Genomic DNA, 20,414 nt, shown 5'->3' with positions numbered 1-20,414 from the left:
TCACCAATACTTTTTGAGGGTTATGGGTGGAGTACAAAATGTAGGGGGGACTTATAGCTGCAGCATCCGCTCACGGTCCCACCCACCACCACCACCCACCCGATAGTCCCCCCAACATCTCAGTTCTGTTGAGAGAATGAACGTCAGTGATGGAATTTAAACCCGCAACAAAGGAATATGGATCAATAAAGAAACGTATAGATTGAATTGACAGTGTGTAGGCTGTGGTCTAAATTGGTCAAATCTGTGTCAGTGCGGGCATCAGTGCGTTATGAGTTGTAATAACGCGCAGTGGGTAGCCTATACATTGCAGTGGTATTTAGATAGATAGTGTACAGCCAATGTTTTTCCATATAATCGTCATAATGAAAGAAAGGCCAATGATTACCATATATTTAATACATGTAAACAGGAGATAATGATAATTCACCATTAACATATACAAGGGATATGCAGGGAAGAGACCTTTGTATGACGGTATGAACAGAGATTATTATTCATATTTCTGGCTGTGTGTGTTGTTGTATGATAAGTATCATCAACTTTATACTGAATCGAAATTACACTGTTCCTACCGATATTTGAGAGACTGCTTGGCTTTGGTTCTATTCTGTTCTTTCATCCTATTCTAATCTTTTCCAATTCTTTAACATTCTATTCAATTACATTTGATTCCAATTATATTTCAATTATATTTCATTCCAATGTATTATATTATTTCTAATTCTATATTACTGTAATACTATTCGACCTCAGTCAAAGGGGAAAGAAAGGGGGTTTCTAAATTCTAAACCCAGAAGGAGTTTGTCAAACCCCGTTAGAGCTTCTTGACAAAGACGGGTCCATTTTCACATCAGTGTTTTTTTTCTTCGTCAGGTTTCCTACAACTTAATCACATTAATTCAATTGCGATCTTTATGACTTCCTGTTTGCCATGTGGTATGTTTCAGGAATAAAAGAATGTCCCCTCTACTTTGCCATATTGGTTTAGATATCATCTGCTTGGTGACAAAACCCTCGCCATCCCTCACAGCTGTTCTTTTGCGATATAGGGTCAAATAAATCAGAGTTTTCAATGAAACCCGCCACCAAAGTATAATCACCAAATTGATAAACCAAAGTTACATAATATCATTAAAAAGCAGCCTCAATTGTGGTTTATACCTCTTCAGAGACGTGGACGGCACATAAAGAGGCAAGGGCAAACGGTTTAACAAGGAGCACTCCGGCTAATTATATCGGCGAGCTCTGTTGAATAGAGGGAGGGGTTGCCCTTCACAAACATGTCTTCCATAGATGCACTGGACGAGGAGCAGACAGCCAATCGGATGAGTGTTTGAATCAAGGTCAAGTGAAAGATGCTCAATAGGACCGCGCCACCTTGGAATAATGCTGAAGCCTCTTGCCAGGAGATGCGAGGCTACGGAAAGCTAATTTTCACTGGAAGGTGTACAATCATCCACCAACCGGTTTTCTGTCAGTGATGTAGGGAAGGTGGATTCTCTTGGTGTAAAATACCTACCAGGTAAATGATTTGATTGTTTAATCGCCGTGGCAATGATGATTTTCTCAATGCTATCTGCCGGCAACGTGAAAGGGAAAATCGCACCGTTACTGTGGCAACATTTTAGACGGGGCATATACATCCTCTATTGTATTGATTCATGGGCTGCATTAAGAGAATAATAATATCTATGAATTATTGGATTCCTTTTCTTATTGTTAAATATATAAAAGTGTTTTGGTTTTATTCAAATGTACTGATGTAACAGCATTATATCCAGAGGAGAAAACATCGGATGAGAATCCTTCAAACGTCCCGGTGTCAGAGACACAGCCTAGTTTACAACAATGAGCAATGGAATATCTCGATGGACTTTCCATTCTTAGGCTATAACTGTGTTCTTGGTCATATTATCTCGCCCTGACCTGAAATCACAGCTATAGTTCGGGTAGGCCATTCGTTCGTTCAGTAGGCTATAGCCTGATCATTCATTTTCATTAGTTGCAAATAGAATAAAGATCACATCATTAAGAAGCCTAACGTCATGACGCTCATATGAATATTTTACGGTCTCTGTACTGCCTACCGCAAAAATAATGCAGAGATCAGCTCTCTGTGTGAGTTAAACCACGGGTTGTCTGGGCGAGCGCTCCAAACTGTGCGTCAAAATGTGTCTCAATCAGGTTAGCGCTCTGTGGGTGTTTGCAGAAGAGTCATGCACCCATTCATTTAGACGGGCACGAAGGACTTTGGGTGGGAGGTTTATAATATCATAACCCATCATGGTATATAGTATCATAACCCATCATGGTATATAGTATCATAACCCATCATGGTATATAGTATCATAACCCATCATGGTATATAGTATCATAACCCATCATGGTATATAGTATCATAACCCATCATGGTATATAGTATCATAACCCATCATGGTATATAGTATCATAACCCATCATGGTATATAGTATCATAACCCATCATGGTATATAGTATCATAACCCATCATGGTATATAGTATCATAACCCATCATGGTATATAGTATCATAACCATCATCATGTATCATAACCCATCATGGTATATAGTATCATAACCCATCATGGTATATAGTATCATAACCCATCATGGTATATAGTATCATAACCCATCATGGTATATAGTATCATAACCCATCATGGTATATAGTATCATAACCCATCATGGTATATAGTATCATAACCCATCATGGTATATAGTATCATAACCCATCATGGTATATAGTATCATAACCCATCATGGTATGTAGTATCATAACCCATCATGGTATATAGTATCATAACCCATCATGGTATATAGTATCATAACCCATCATGGTATATAGTATCATAACCCATCATGGTATATAGTATCATAACCCATCATGGTATATAGTATCATAACCCATCATGGTATATAGTATCATAACCCATCATGGTATCATAACCCATATGGTAGTATCATAACCCATCATGGTATATAGTATCATAACCCATCATGGTATATAGTATCATAACCCATCATGGTATATATAACCCATCATGGTATGTAGTATCATCACCCATCATAACCCATCATGGTATATAGTATCATAACCCATCATGGTATATAGTATCATAACCCATCATGGTATATAGTATCATAACCCATCATGGTATGGTATGTATCATAACCCATCATGGTATATAGTATCATAACCCATCATGGTATATAGTATCATAACCCATCATGGTATATAGTATCATAACCCATCATGGTATATAGTATCATAACCCATCATGGTATATAGTATCATAACCCATCATGGTATATAGTATCATAACCCATCATGGTATATAGTATCATAACCCATCATGGTATATAGTATCATAACCCATCATGGTATATAGTATCATAACCCATCATGGTATATAGTATCATAACCCATCATGGTATATAGTATCATAACCCATCATGGTATATAGTATCATAACCCATCATGGTATATAGTATCATAACCCATCATGGTATATAGTATCATAACCCATAACCCATCATGGTATATAGTATCATAACCCATCATGGTATGTAGTATCATAACCCATCATGGTATATAGTATCATAACCCATCATGGTATATAGTATCATAACCCATCATGGTATATAGTATCATAACCCATCATGGTATATAGTATCATAACCCATCATGGTATATAGTATCATAACCCATCATAACCCATAATCATGGTATATAGTATCATGGTATATAGTATAACCCATCATGGTATATAGTATCATAACCCATCATGGTATGTAGTATCATAACCCATCATGGTATATAGTATCATAACCCATCATGGTATATAGTATCATAACCCATCATGGTATATAGTATCATAACCCATCATGGTATGTAGTATCATAACCCATCATGGTATATAGTATCATAACCCATAACCCATCATGGTATATAGTATCATAACCCATCATGGTATATAGTATCATAACCCATCATGGTATGTAGTATCATAACCCATCATGGTATATAGTATCATAACCCATCATGGTATATAGTATCATAACCCATCATGGTATGTAGTATCATAACCCATCATGGTATATAGTATCATAACCCATCATGGTATCATGGTAACCCATCATGTATATAGTATCATAACCCATCATGGTATATAGTATCATAACCCATCATCATGGTATATAGTATCATAACCCATCATGGTATATAGTATCATAACCCATCATGGTATATAGTATCATAACCCATCATGGTATATAGTATCATAACCATCATGGTATATAGTATCATAACCCATCATGGTATATAGTATCATCATGGTATATAACATAACCCATCATGGTATATAGTATCATAACCCATCATGGTATATAGTATCATAACCCATCATGGTATATAGTATCATAACCCATCATGGTATATAGTATCATAATCATAACCCATCATGGTATATAGTATCATAACCCATCATGGGTATCATAACCCATCATGGTATATAGTATCATAACCCATCGTGGTATATAGTATCATAACCCATCGTGGTATATAGTATCATAACGCAATAATAATTGTGTGTTGTGTGTGTGTGTGTGTGTGTGTGTGTGTGTGTGTGTGTGTGTGTGTGTGTGTGTGTGTGTGTGTGTGTGTGTGTGTGTGTGTGTGTACAACAGGACCTGTGTGATATGACCCTGACAAGAGGATCCTTCACCTATTCCAACGGTGAAGAGTACCATGGGGAGTGGAGGGAAGGCAAGATCCCTCTATCCTTCTATCACTTTACTAATCCCTCTATCACTTTACTCATCCCTCTATCACTTTACTCATCCCTCTATCACTTTACTCATCCCTCTATCACTTTACTAATCCCTCTATCACATTACTAATCCTTCTATCACTTTACTCATCCCTCTATCACTTTACTCATCCCTCTATCACTTTACTCATCCCTCTATCACTTTACTAATCCCTCTATCACTTTACTAATCCCTCTATCATTTTACTCATCCCTCTATCACTTTACTCATCCCTCTATCACTTTACTAATCCCTCTATCACTTTACTCATCCCTCTATCACTTTACTAATCCCTCTATCACTTTACTCATCACTCTATCACTTTACTAATCCCTCTATCACTTTACTCATCCCTCTATCACTTTACTAATCCCTCTATCACTTTAGTAATCCCTCTATCACTTTACTAATCCCTCTATCACTTTACTAATCCCTCTATCACTTTACTCATCCCTCTATCACTTTACTCATCCCTCTATCCCTCTATAACTTTACTCATCCCTCTATCACTTTACTCATCCCTCTATCAGTTTATTAATCCCTCTATCCCTCTATCACTTTACTAATCCCTCTATCACTTTACTAATCCCTCTATCACTCTACTAATCCCTCTATCACTTTACTAATCCCTCTATCACTTTACTCATCCCTCTATCACTCTAATAATCCCTCTATCCCTCTATCACTTTACTAATCCCTCTATCCCTCTATCACTTTACTAATCCCTCTATCACTTTACTAATCCGTCTATCACTCTACTAATCCCTCTATCACTTTACTAATCCCTCTATCACTTTACTCAAACCTCTATCACTTTACTCATCCCTCTATAACTTTACTCATCCCTCTATCACTTTACTCATCCCTCTATCACTTTACTCATCCCTCTATCCCTCTATCACTTTACTCATCCCTCTATCAATTTACTCATCCCTCTATCACTTTACTAATCCCTCTATCCCTCTATCAATTTACTCATCCCTCTATCAATTTACTCATCCCTCTATCACTTTACTAATCCCTCTATCCCTCTATCACTTTACTCATCCCTCTATCACTTTACTCAAACCTCTATCACTTTACTAATCCCTCTATCACTTTACTAATCCCTCTATCACTTTACTCAAACCTCTATCACTTTACTAATCCCTCTATCACTTTACTAATCCCTCTATCCCTCTATCACTTTACTAATCCCTCTATCACTTTACTAATCCCTCTATCACTTTACTCATCCCTCTATCACTCTACTAATCCCTCTATCACTTTATTAATCCCTCTATCCCTCTATCACTTTACTAATCCCTCTATCACTTTACTCATCCCTCTATCACTTTACTAAACCCTCTATCACTTTACTCGTCCCTCTATCACTTTACTCATCCCTCTATCCCTCTATCACTTTACTCATCCCTCTATCCCTCGATCACTTTACTCATCCCTCTATCCCTCAATCACTTTACTCATCCCTCTATCCCTCTATCACTTTACTCATCCCTCTATCCCTCTATCACTTTACTCATCCCTCTATCACTTTACTCATCCCTCTATGCCTCTATCACTTTACTAATCCCTCTATCCCTCTATCACTTTACTCATCCCTCTATCACTTTACTCATCCCTCTATCACTTTACTCATCCCTCTATCCCTTTACTCATCCCTCTATCACTTTACTCATCCCTCTATCACTTTACTCATCCCTCTATCCCTCTATCACTTTACTCATCCCTCTATCACTTTACTCATCCCTCTATCACTTTACTCATCCCTCTATCACTTTACTCATCCCTCTATCACTTTACTCTTTACTCATCCCTCTATCACTTTACTAATCCCTCTATCACTTTACTCATCCCTCTATCACTTTACTCATCCCTCTATCCCTCTATCACTTTACTCATCCCTCTATTCCTCTATCACTTTACTAATCCCTCTATCCCTTTACTAATCCCTCTATCCCTTTACTAATCCCTCTATCACTTTACTCATCCCTCTATCCCTCTATCACTTTACTCATCCCTCTATCCCTCTATCACTTTACTAATCCCTCTATCCCTCTATCACTTTACTCATCTCTCTATTCCTCTATCACTTTACTCATCCCTCTATGCCTCTATCACTTTACTAATCCCTCTATCCCTCTATCACCTTACTCATCCCTCTATCCCTCTATCACTTTACTCATCCCTCTATCACTTTACTCATCCCTCTATCACTTTACTCATCCCTCTATCCCTTTACTCATCCCTCTATCACTTTACTCATCCCTCTATCACTTTACTCATCCCTCTATCCCTCTATCACTTTACTCATCCCTCTATCACTTTACTCATCCCTCTATCACTTTACTCATCCCTCTATCCCTCTATCACTTTACTCATCCCTCTATCACTTTACTCATCCCTCTATCCCTCTATCACTTTACTAATCCCTCTATCACTTTACTCATCCCTCTATCCCTCTATCACTTTACTCATCCCTCTATTCCTCTATCACTTTACTAATCCCTCTATCCCTTTACTAATCCCTCTATCCCTTTACTAATCCCTCTATCACTTTAATAATCCCTCTATCACTTTACTAATCCCTCTATCACTCTACTTATCCCTCTATCACTTTACTCATCCCTCTATCCCTTATAGCTGGTCTCAGACAATCCTGCAGGTGAAGAAGCCGGTGTGGGGGTCCTGGGCTGGCATGGTTACACGGTTACACATACTGCCAAATTCTCTAAAAGGATGTTGGAGGCGGTTTATGATAGAGAAATGAACATTAAATCCTCTGGCAATAGTTCTGGTGGACATTCCTGAAGTCAGCATGCCAATTGCACACTCCCTCAAAACTTGAGACATCTATGGTGTTATGTTGTGTGACAAAAAGGCACATTTTAGAGTGGCCTTTTATTGTCCCTAGCACAAGGAGCACCTGTGTATCACCTGTGTAATGATCATGCTGTATAATCAGCTTCTTGATATGCAACACCTGTCAGGCAGGATGGATTATCTTGGCAGAGGAGAAATGCTCACTTACAGGGACATAAACACATTTTGAGAGAAATAAGCTTTTTGTGTATGGAAAATTTCTGGGATATTTTATTTCAGCTCATGAAACATGGGACCAACACTTTGCATGTTGCGTTTCTATTTTTACTCGGTATAAATACAACATTTATGTAGTCCAACCGTACACGTCAGACATGAAAGTAAAGTTAGCAGGTACTTTACATGCTCCATTCCCCCTCTGGATGTATTTCTCACTGTGTCAGCCTCAGGTGTCTGGAGGTTTCAAACGAATCAAAAGTCTCAACTCAGTCCAGATTGTTGCTTCTGAGTAAACAGCAGAGAGGAGTGGTAGGCTGGAGCCTAAGGGTGTGTCGTCTGTACTAATTCTAGGTCACAAACAGAATCTGTATCCACCGGCAATTCTCTACAGACTATATACCATCTGCTGTCATAGCGACAACACACATACAAATACACAAGCAAACAAATACACACACACACACACAGCCGCGTAATATCCACATTAACGCTACACTGACCAAACCAGTATTTGCAGTTTGACAAAAACACGAGACGTCACGGTAGCCCCAGAGATAAAGGATGCCATAATAACTAGAGAACAAGTTTGGAGCTATTTTAGAAAACCGTTCTGTTTAACTGATAACATATGGTGGCTTCAGAGAGGTCAGAGGTCATTTGGTGTGTCTGGTGTGTTGTTTAGTTCCCTTGTTGTAAGGGTGATTGTTTGTGTTGACAGGTATAGCTAACAGGTTGAAGTGGGACACACAGGAGACAGCCTGACTGATGGCATATCTTTTAGCATCTTATTATTCACCGTTCAAGTCTGTTATTAGCTAAGAAAGACAACTTTGAGAGAGATGTTTGTGTGTGTGTGGGGGGTCAGTGCACTAGGACTATTGATTGATATAAAAGCAGACAAATTCAGCTGAAGCTAAATTAGCATGGCAACCGTGGCAACCGTGACCTAACGACAAGATTGGCCCCGACGACGCGATGCTAAGAACCGTTCACCAGATTAAACTCTGAACTGATTTCTGGAATCAAACTAGACGAAAGGAGAGACGGGCAGTTTGTAAGTACAGTAGTGAACACAGTCTATTAGCTGGTCCGAAGCCAGGCCTTTAATTAGTGCTTTTAATATTTTACACTGTGTACTTTTTATTTTCTACATTTTACGGCTTCTTGTTTGCTTATCATTTTTTTCATTGTATTGTTTTAATGTTAAGTGTGTTGCTATTTTTAATGCACTTTAAATACAATTTTAATTGGATTATATTTGATCCAGTAGCACTACTGCTTTAGCTAAACTAGTAAGGCTAATTACTCTGTACAATAGGGGAAATGAATTAGTTGTAATACTAGGGGAAATGAATTAGTTGTAATACTAAGGGGAAATGAATTAGTTGTAATACTGGGGGGAAATGAATTAGTTGTAATACTGGGGGAAATGAATTAGTTGTAATACTGGGGGGAAATGAATTAGTTGTAATACTAGGGGAAATGAATTAGTTGTAATAGTAGGGGGAAATGAATTAGTTGTAATACTGGGGGAAATGAATTAGTTGTAATACTAGGGGGAAATGAATTAGTTGTAATAGTAGGGGAAATGAATTAGTTGTAATACAGGGGGAAATTAATTAGTTGTAATACTAGGGGGAAATGAATTAGTTGTAATACTGGGGGAAATGAATTAGTTGTAATAGTAGGGGAAATGAATTAGTTGTAATAGTAGGGGGAAATGAATTAGTTGTAATACAGGGGGAAATTAATTAGTTGTAATACTAGGGGGAAATGAATTAGTTGTAATACTAGGGGGAAATGAATTAGTTGTAATACAGGGGGAAATTAATTAGTTGTAATACTAGGGGGAAATGAATTAGTTGTAATAGTAGGGGGAAATGAATTAGTTGTAATACAGGGGGAAATGAATGAGTTGTATTAGTATGGGGAGATGTTTGTGTGTTGTAATACAGGGGGAAATTAATGAGTTGTATTAGTATGGGGAGATGTTTGTGTGTTGTAATACAGGGGCAAATGAATGAGTTGTATTAGTAGGGGGAAATGAATTGTTGTAATACAGGGGGAAATGAATGAGTTGTATTAGTATGGGGAGATGTTTGTGTGTTGTAATACAGGGGAAATGAATGAGTTGTATTAGTATGGGGAGATGTTTGTGTGTTGTAATACAGGGGCAAATAATGAGTTGTATTAGTATGGGGAGATGTTTGTGTGTTGTAATACAGGGGCAAATGAATGAGTTGTATTAGTATGGGGAGATGTTTGTGTGTTGTAATACAGGGGGAAATGAATGAGTTGTATTAGTATGGGGAGATGTTTGTGTGTTATACATATCTTGCTTGGACACAACTTGTGGCTTTGATAATAGTTCTGTCAAACTGTCAAGTCAGTTCCCATACATTTTGGTTCAGAATGTTTTTGACAGTTCAGGAATTTGACCTTGATCACGTGAGTTAGAGAAACATGGGATAGAAATGCACTTTCTCGTGTCCTTTAAGTTTTAAATGGTTGCTATTTCAACCCTCGTGCCTCGTGTAAGACGACTGACGCCCCTGCTTGGCAAATCAAATCAAATGTTATTGGTCACATACACATGGTTAGCAGATGTTATTGTGAGTGTAGGGAAATGCTTATGCTTCTAGATCCGACAGTGAGGCCGTATCTAACAGGTAATATCTAACAATTCCACAACAAAACCTACTATCTAACCAACATTCAGTGGACCTCAGTCAGTGGAAGGAAGCCTTGTGAAATCTCAGCCACCGCCTCTTACTTAACTCTACTTGGCTTCGACACAAATCCCATGTCAACACCGTACGGCCCACACACACACATACACACGCACGTGCAGATACACACACAGACACACACATTAAGGGCTTATAAGTAAGCACCTGTTGTATTCGGTGCATGTGACAAATACAATTTGATTTGATTCCAGAAGGCTCTTGACTGTATTTCGTCTAACAGTCAGTTTAGTTTTACCTCGCCGTCCAAATCTCAACAAAAATTTTAAAAAACTCAACTGAGATTAGAGAGAGGAGGTTTGCGTAGTCATAGTGACAGATGGCACATCTAATTTAGTCAATCTACACCACTAGCTGGCAGCCCTGTGCTCTTTCATCCCCTCCCTCCCTCACCCTTTCCTCTCCCTCTCTCACCCCTCCTTCCCTCACCCTTTCCTCTCCCTCTCTCACCTCTCCTCCCTCACCCTCTCCTCTCCCTCTCTCACCCCTCCCTCCCTCACCCTTTCCTCTCCCTCTCTCATCCCTCCTCCCTCACCCCCTCTTCTCTCATCCCTCCTCCCTCCCCCCTCTCACACCCCTCCTCCCTCACCCCTCTTCCCTCACCCCTCTCTCACCCCTCCTCCCTTCACTCCGCTCACCCCTCCCTCCCCCTTTCCTCTCCCTCTCTCACCCCTCCTCCCTCACCCTTTCCTCTCCCTCTCTCACCCCTCCCTCCCTCACCCTTTCCTCTCCCTCTCTCACCCCTCCCTCCCTCACCCTTTCCTCTCCCTCTCTCCTCCCTCCCTCACCCTCTCACAAGGGCAAAGGGCCTCCAGTTTTCCTCTCACCCCCTCCCTCGAATATGTCCCCCTCACCCTCCTCCCTCACCCCCTCTCCTCACCCCCCTCACCCCTCCCTCACCCCTCTCTCACCCCTCCTCCCTTCCTCCGCTCCCCTCCTCCCTCACCCCTCTCTCACCCCTCCTCCCTCCAGTCCTCTCACCCCTCCTCCCTCCACTCCTCTCACCCCTCCTCCCTCCACTCCTCTCAACCCTCCTCCCTCGACTCCTCTCACCCCTCCTCCCTCCACTCCTCTCACCCCTCCTCCCTCCACTCCTCTCACCCCTCCTCCCTCACCCCCTTCCTAAATCCTAATACTGTGTTATACTAATTTAGTACAATAGTATCTGGCAGCAGAAAACCACCCTCATCTCTCTCACTCACCCTCACCTCCCTCCACCCTCCCCCTCCTCTCTCATTCTCACCTCCCCCTCCCTCCACCCTCCCCCTTCCTCTCCCTATCTCTCTCTCACCTCCCCCTTCCTAAATCCTAATCCACTGTGTTCACTTGTGTGCTCCGATACTTTACGTTCAAACGTATTGCTGCCCAAATACCTACGGAGCAACGAGAAGCTCAGAACATTTCACCTGACCTCATTCAGTGGACTCCATTCAGTGGACCCCATTCAGTGGACCCCATTCAGTGGACTCATTCAGTGGACCTCATTCAGTGGACCCCATTCAGTGGACCTCATTCAGTGGACCCCATTCAGTGGACCTCCATTCAGTGGACCTCATTCAGTGGACCCCATTCAGTGGACTCCATTCAGTGGACCCCATTCAGTGGACCCCATTCAGTGGACCCCATTCAGTGGACCCCATGCAGTGGACCCCATTCAGTGGACCCCATTCAGTGGACTCCATGCAGTGGACCTCATTCAGTGGACCCCATTCAGTGGACCCATTCAGTGGACCTCATTCAGTGGACCCCATTCAGTGGACCTCATTCAGTGGACCCCATTCAGTGGACCCCATTCAGTGGACCCCATTCAGTGGACCTCATGCAGTGGACTCCATGCAGTGGACCTCATTCAGTGGACCCCATTCAGTGGACCTCATTCAGTGGACCCCATTCAGTGGACCCCATTCAGTGGACCCCATTCAGTGGACTCCATGCAGTGGACCCCATTCAGTGGACCTCATGCAGTGGACTCCATGCAGTGGACCTCATTCAGTGGACCCCATTCAGTGGACCTCATTCAGTGGACCCCATTCAGTGGACCCCATTCAGTGGACCTCATTCAGTGGACCCCATTCAGTGGACTCCATGCAGTGGACCTCATTCAGTGGACTCCATGCAGTGGACCTCATTCAGTGGACCCCATGCAGTGGACTCCATGCAGTGGACCCCATGCAGTGGACCTCATTCAGTGGACCCCATTCAGTGGACCCCATGCAGTGGACCTCATTCAGTGGACCCCATGCAGTGGACTCCATGCAGTGGACCTCATTCAGTGGACCCCATTCAGTGGACTCCATGCAGTGGACCTCATTCAGTGGACCCCATTCAGTGGACCCCATTCAGTGGACCTCATTCAGTGGACCCCATTCAGTGGACTCCATGCAGTGGACTCCATGCAGTGGACCTCATTCAGTGGACCCCATGCAGTGGACTCCATGCAGTGGACTCCATGCAGTGGACCTCATTCAGTGGACCCCATTCAGTGGACTCCATGCAGTGGACCTCATTCAGTGGACCCCATTCAGTGGACTCCATGCAGTGGACCTCATTCAGTGGACCCCATTCAGTGGACCCATGCAGTGGACCCCATGCAGTGGACCTCATTCAGTGGACCCCATGCAATGGACCTCATTCAGTGGGCTACAATTGGGAGAATGCTGTAGCCTACAATACACACAGGTGTAAAATACAGTGTGTTGAGACATGGCTTGAATGCCTTGAATCTACGTCGACTGACAGGACAAAACATCTACATTAGAATTCTTTATTTTTTTACTGGCTATATTTTTTTACTCACATTCTTGACTAGAAGTGACAAGGCAGCCTGTTTGTTAAGTTCCAAGAACATTCAGAGACCCTGAGATTGGTATGTCTTAGAGCAAGAACATTCAGAGACCCTGAGATTGGTATGTCTTAGAGCAAGAACATATTTTAGTCCCACTTCACTGTTAAATTACTTTCGATCCAACTGCCCATGAAAAGTGTCATTTTCTTTAACTATATAGGTTACAGAGGCCCTGAGATGTGTGTTTGAATAGAACATGCCCAGAACTCCCAAAGACACAACAGTATAGAAGTTAACAAGGACCAAGGAAAGACAGGCAGCCTCTTTTCAACTACCAAGAAAATTTGGAAGCCCTGAGAGTTGTATTTGGAAGCCCTGAGAGGTGTATTTGGAAGCCCTGAGAGGTGTATTTGGAAGCCCTGAGAGGTGTATTTGGAAGCCCTGAGAGGTGTATTTGGAAGCCCTGAGAGGTGTATTTGGAAGCCCTGAGAGGTGTATTTGGAAGCCCTGAGAGGTGTATTTGGAAGCCCTGAGAGGTGTATTTGGAAGCCCTGAGAGGTGTATTTGGAAGCCCTGAGAGGTGTATTTGGAAGCCCTGAGAGGTGTATTTGGAAGCCCTGAGAGGTGTATTTGGAAGCCCTGAGAGGTGTATTTGGAAGCCCTGAGAGGTGTATTTGGAAGCCCTGAGAGGTGTATTTGGAAGCCCTGAGAGTTGTATTTGGAAGCCCTGAGAGGTGTATTTGGAAGCCCTGAGAGGTGTATTTGGAAGCCCTGAGAGGTGTATTTGGAAGCCCTGAGAGGTGTATTTGGAAGCCCTGAGAGGTGTATTTGGAAGCCCTGAGAGGTGTATTTGGAAGCCCTGAGAGGTGTATTTGGAAGCCCTGAGAGTTGTATTTGGAAGCCCTGAGAGGTGTATTTGGAAGCCCTGAGAGGTGTATTTGGAAGCCCTGAGAGGTGTATTTGGAAGCCCTGAGAGTTGTATTTGGAAGCCCTGAGAGGTGTATTTGGAAGCCCTGAGAGGTGTATTTGGAAGCCCTGAGAGGTGTATTTGGAAGCCCTGAGAGGTGTATTTGGAAGCCCTGAGGTGAGGAAGCCCTGTATTTGGAAGCCCTGAGAGGTGTATTTGGAAGCCCTGAGAGGTGTATTTGGAAGCCCTGAGAGGTGTATTTGGAAGCCCTGAGAGGTGTATTTGGAAGCCCTGAGAGGTGTATTTGGAAGCCCTGAGAGTTGTATTTGGAAGCCCTGAGAGGTGTATTTGGAAGCCCTGAGAGGTGTATTTGGAAGCCCTGAGAGGTGTATTTGTATTTGTATTTGGAAGCCCTGAGAGTGTATTTGGAAGCCCTGAGAGGTGTATTTGGAAGCCCTGAGAGGTGTATTTGGAAGCCCTGAGAGGTGTATTTGGAAGCCCTGAGAGGTGTATTTGGAAGCCCTGAGAGGTGTATTTGGAAGCCCTGAGAGGTGTATTTGGAAGCCCTGAGAGGTGTATTTGGAAGCCCTGAGAGGTGTATTTGGAAGCCCTGAGAGGTGTATTTGGAAGCCCTGAGAGGTGTATTTGGAGCAATACATTTTTTTTCCTGACCCAACCACCCCATGACAAGTAATGTGGGTTTGAGTAGACAGACCTGGAACTTCTAAATAAGCTACATGTATAGTCTAAAGAACAAGGACAAAAGTGAGAAAGACGGACAGATAGACAGCCAGCCAGCCAGCCAGCCAGCCAGACAGCCAGCCAGACAGACAGACAGACAGACAGACAGACAGACAGACAGACAGACAGACAGACAGACAGACAGACAGATTTAGAAGCCCTAGATAGATAGTAGATAGACAGATAGATAGAAGCCCTAGAGGTGTAGACAGACAGACAGTAGACAGCCCTAGACAGACAGACAGACAGACAGACAGACAGACAGACAGACAGACAGTAGACAGAAGCCCTGAGAGACAGCTAGACAGATAGCCCTAGATAGACAGACAGATAGACAGACAGCTAGATAGACAGCAAGACAGCAGCTAGATAGACAGCTAGATAGACAGCTAGACAGAAAGCTAGACAGACAGCTAAGATAGACAGCTAGATAGACAGCTAGTCAGACAGCTAGACAGACAGCTAGACAGACAGCTAGATAGACAGCTAGACAGACAGCTAGACAGACAGCTAGATAGACACACAGCTAGATAAACAGCTAGACAGACAGCTAGATAGACAGCTAGTCAGACAGCTAGACAGACAGCTAGACAGACAGCTAAGATAGACAGACAGCTAGATAGACAGCTAGTCAGACAGCTAGACAGACAGCTACACAGACAGCTAAGATAGACATACAGCTAGTCAGACAGCTAGATAGACAGACAGCTAGATAGACAGCTAGTCAGACAACTAGACATACAGCTAGATAGACAGCTAGACAGACAGCTAAACATACAGCTATATAGACAGCTAGATAGACAGCTAGATAGACAGACAGCTAAGATAGACAGACAGCTAGTCAGACAGCTAGATAGACATACAGCTAGATAGACAGCTAGTCAGACAGCTAGACAGACAGCTATACAGACAGCTAAGATAGACAGACAGCTAGACAGACAGCTAGTCAGACAGCTAGAAGAGCTAGCCAGACAGCTAGTCAGACAGCTAGACAGACAGCTAGATAGACAGCTGACAGACAGCTAGACAGACAGCTTTTAGACAGCTAGACATACAGCTAGATAGACAGCTAGATAGACAGCTAGATAGACAGCTAGACAGACAGCTAGACAGACAGCTAGATAGACAGCTAGATAGACAGCTAGATAGACAGCTAGATAGACAGCTAGACAGACAGCTAAGTTAGACAGACAGCTAGACAGACAGCTAAGATAGACAGCAAGATAGACAGCTAGATAGACAGCTAGATAGACAGCTAGACAGACAGCTAGACAGACAGCTAAGATAGACAGCTAGATAGACAGCTAGATAGACAGCTAGACAGACAGCTAGACAGACAGCTAAGATAGACAGCTAGACAGACAGCTAGATAGACAGCAAGATAGACAGCTAGATAGACAGCTAGATAGACAGCTAGACAGACAGCTAGACAGACAGCTAAGACAGACAGCAAGATAGACAGAAGACAGACAGCTAGACAGACAGCTAGACAGACAGCTAAGATAGACAGCTAGATAGACAGCTAGACAGACAGCTAGACAGACAGCTAAGATAGACAGCTAGACAGACAGCTAGACAGACAGCTAGACAGACAGCTAAGATAGACAGCTAGACAGACAGCTAGATAGATAGACAGCTAGATAGACAGCTAGACAGACAGCTAGATAGACAGCTAAGACAGACAGCCAGATAGACAGCTAGACAGACAGCTAGACAGACAGCTAGACAGACAGCTAAGATAGACAGCTAGACAGACAGCTAGACAGACTATTTTGAAGCTCTAAGTACTGACAAAGAGCCGGACTCCGGTTGTAAGGAATTTGGAGCAATTGAATGTTCTGTCCCCTATGAGACACAAGTAATAACTGGTACTTCACAAGACAGACCCACTCTGAGACAGAATAGCCAGTAACTAACTGGTTTGTCTGTCCCCCAACAAGACATGGTCTATGTACAGTAATAACTGTTGTCTGTCCCCCAGGTCTGAGACATGGACAGGCAGTTTTAACTGGTTTGTCTGACAGGTCTGAGACAACAGCCAGCCAGTAACTAACAGTTAGTCTGTCCCCCAGGTAGAGACATGGAATAGGCCAGTAACTAACTTCAGACAGACCAGGTCTGAGACATGGTCTAGGCCAGTAACTAACTGGTTTGATTGTCCCCCAGGTCTGAGACAGTTATTATAAAGCCATAAGGTGCTCTTTTGATGTCTTTCATTCACGACATGGAAGCCAGTAACTGACTGGTTTTTATTTCTGTCCCCAGTTCAGGTCTGAGACAGCTAATAGGCCAGTAACTAACTGGTTTGTCTGTCCCCAGGTCTGAGACATGGATAACAGTAACTAACTGGTTTGTCTGTCCCCCAGGACTGAGACAGCTAGGAGTAACTAACTGGTTTGTCTGTCCCCCAGGTCTGAGACAACTAGGCCAGAACTAACTGGTATTGTCTATTTAGACATTTATTCAATAAATGGCTATTGTCCCCCAATAGACATAACTAACTGGTTTGTCTGTCCCCCAGGTCTGAGACATGGACTAGGCCAGTAACTAACTGGTATTGTCTGTCCCCCAGGTCTGAGACATGGAATAGGCCAGTAACTAACTGGTATTGTCTGTCCCCCAGGTCTGAGACATGGAATAGGCCAGTAACTAACTGGTTTGTCTGTCCCCCAGGTCTGAGACATGGTCTAGGCCAGTAACTAACTGGTTTGTCTGTCCCCCAGGTCTGAGACATGGTCTAGGCCAGTAACTAACTGGTATTGTCTGTCCCCCAGGTCTGAGACATGGTCTAGGCCAGTAACTAACTGGTTTGTCTGTCCCCCAGGTCTGAGACATGGTCTAGGCCAGTAACTAACTGGTATTGTCTGTCCCCCAGGTCTGAGACATGGTCTAGGCCAGTAACTAACTGGTTTGTCTGTCCCCCAGGTCTGAGACATGGTCTAGGCCAGTAACTAACTGGTTTGTCTGTCCCCCAGGTCTGAGACATGGTCTAGGCCAGTAACTAACTGGTTTGTCTGTCCCCCAGGTCTGAGACAAGGTCTAGGCCAGTAACTAACTGGTTTGTCTGTCCCCCAGGTCTGAGACATGGTCTAGGCCAGTAACTAACTGGTTTGTCTGTCCCCCAGGTCTGAGACACGGTCTAGGCCAGTAACTAACTGGTTTGTCTGTCCCCCAGGTCTGAGACATGGTCTAGGTCAGTAACTAACTGGTTTGTCTGTCCCCCAGGTCTGAGACATGGTCTAGGCCAGCTGACGTTATGTGATGGGACTTGTTACACGGGTCAGTTCGAGAACGGACTCTTCAACGGCTGTGGGATGCTGGTCTTCCCTGATGGATCCAGGTAACAATGTCTCACCATTCCTATTTCACCTTTGACCCTGCTAATGATTAAAACTGTCTGACGTCTTCCCCCTTATAGCACATTTATATTGACCGATGCCCTGAGGCAACGTGTTGCATTTAGATCTCCCCTGTTCATTGTCTTCATTTGTGTTACTTCTAACTGGAAGTTGAATTCCTTACCGCGTCCATGTGGTTCTGCAAACAGATGTTCTCTTAGTGTTGTGATGTTAGAAGCAACAGGCAACGCTTTCCTTTAGATCCAACTCTACTCCGATGTCACACAAAGTCATGTGATGTTAGAAGCAACAGGCAACGCTTTCCTTTAGATCCAACTCTACTCCGATGTCACACAAAGTCATGTGATGTTAGAAGCAACAGGCAACGCTTTCCTTTAGATCCAACTCTACTCCGATGTCACACAAAGTCATGTGATGTTAGAAGCAACAGGCAACGCTTTCCTTTAGATCCAACTCTACTCCGATGTCACAAAGTCATGTGATGTTAGAAGCAACAGGCAACGCTTTCCTTTAGATCCAACTCTACTCCGATGTCACACAAAGTCATGTGACTTTAGAAGCAACAGGCAACGCTTTCCTCTAGATCCAACTCTACTCCGATGTCACAAAGTCATGTGATGTTAGAAGCAACAGGCAACGCTTTCCTCTAGATCCAACTCTACTCCGATGTCACACAAAGTCATGTGATGTTAGAAGCAACAGGCAACGCTTTCCTCTAGATCCAACTCTACTCCGATGTCACACAAAGTCATGTGATGTTAGAAGCAACAGGCAACGCTTTCCTTTAGATCCAACTCTACTCCGATGTCACAAAGTCATGTGATGTTAGAAGCAACAGGCAACGCTTTCCTTTAGATCCAACTCTACTCCGATGTCACAAAGTCATGTGATGTTAGAAGCAACAGACAACGCTTTCCTCTAGATCCAACTCTACTCCGATGTCACACAAAGTCATGTGATGTTAGAAGCAACAGGCAACGCTTTCCTCTAGATCCAACTCTACTCCGATGTCACACAAAGTCATGTGATGTTAGAAGCAACAGGCAACGCTTTCCTCTAGATCCAACTCTACTCCGATGTCACACAAAGTCATGTGATGTTAGAAGCAACAGGCAACGCTTTCCTCTAGATCCAACTCTACTCCGATGTCACACAAAGTCATGTGATGTTAGAAGCAACAGGCAACGCTTTCCTCTAGATCCAACTCTACTCCGATGTCACACAAAGTCATGTGATGTTAGAAGCAACAGGCAACGCTTTCCTCTAGATCCAACTCTACTCCGATGTCACACAAAGTCATGTGATGTTAGAAGCAACAGGCAACGCTTTCCTCTAGATCCAACTCTACTCCGATGTCACACAAAGTCATGTGATGTTAGAAGCAACAGGCAACGCTTTCCTCTAGATCCAACTCTACTCCGATGTCACACAAAGTCATGTGATGTTAGAAGCAACAGGCAACGCTTTCCTCTAGATCCAACTCTACTCCGATGTCACACAAAGTCATGTGATGTTAGAAGCAACAGGCAACGCTTTCCTCTAGATCCAACTCTACTCCGATGTCACACAAAGTCATGTGATGTTAGAAGCAACAGGCAACGCTTTCCTCTAGATCCAACTCTACTCCGATGTCACACAAAGTCATGTGATGTTAGAAGCAACAGGCAACGCTTTCCTCTAGATCCAACTCTACTCCGATGTCACACAAAGTCATGTGATGTTAGAAGCAACAGGCAACGCTTTCCTCTAGATCCAACTCTACTCCGATGTCACACAAAGTCATGTGATGTTAGAAGCAACAGGCAACGCTTTCCTCTAGATCCAACTCTACTCCGATGTCACACAAAGTCTTGTGATGTTAGAAGCAACAGGCAACGCTTTCCTCTAGATCCAACTCTACTCCGATGTCACACAAAGTCTTGTGATGTTAGAAGCAACAGGCAACGCTTTCCTCTAGATCCAACTCGACTCCGATGTCACACAAAGTCATGCAATTTGTGTTG

General features: G+C 43.1%; 1 protein-coding gene across 1 annotated transcript in view; it reads left to right on the top strand.

Annotated features, from left to right (window-relative positions):
• The first annotated feature begins 1,386 nt into the window (after positions 1 to 1,386).
• The window catches only part of LOC127932414 (MORN repeat-containing protein 4-like), a 28,632-nt gene continuing 9,604 nt past the window's right edge, over positions 1,387 to 20,414 (top strand). The window contains exons 1-3 of the mRNA XM_052528038.1: positions 1,387 to 1,525; positions 4,708 to 4,786; positions 18,278 to 18,392. Of these exons, the coding sequence (XP_052383998.1) occupies positions 4,720 to 4,786; positions 18,278 to 18,392 (182 nt within the window). The 5' untranslated portion in view covers positions 1,387 to 1,525; positions 4,708 to 4,719. The remainder of the gene's footprint in view (positions 1,526 to 4,707; positions 4,787 to 18,277; positions 18,393 to 20,414) is intronic.

This window comes from Oncorhynchus keta, chromosome 10, assembly GCF_023373465.1.
Source record: "Oncorhynchus keta strain PuntledgeMale-10-30-2019 chromosome 10, Oket_V2, whole genome shotgun sequence".
Taxonomy (NCBI): Eukaryota; Metazoa; Chordata; class Actinopteri; order Salmoniformes; family Salmonidae; genus Oncorhynchus; species Oncorhynchus keta.
Note: the sequence above shows the minus strand (reverse complement) of the source record. Positions and strands in the feature narration are given on the sequence as shown.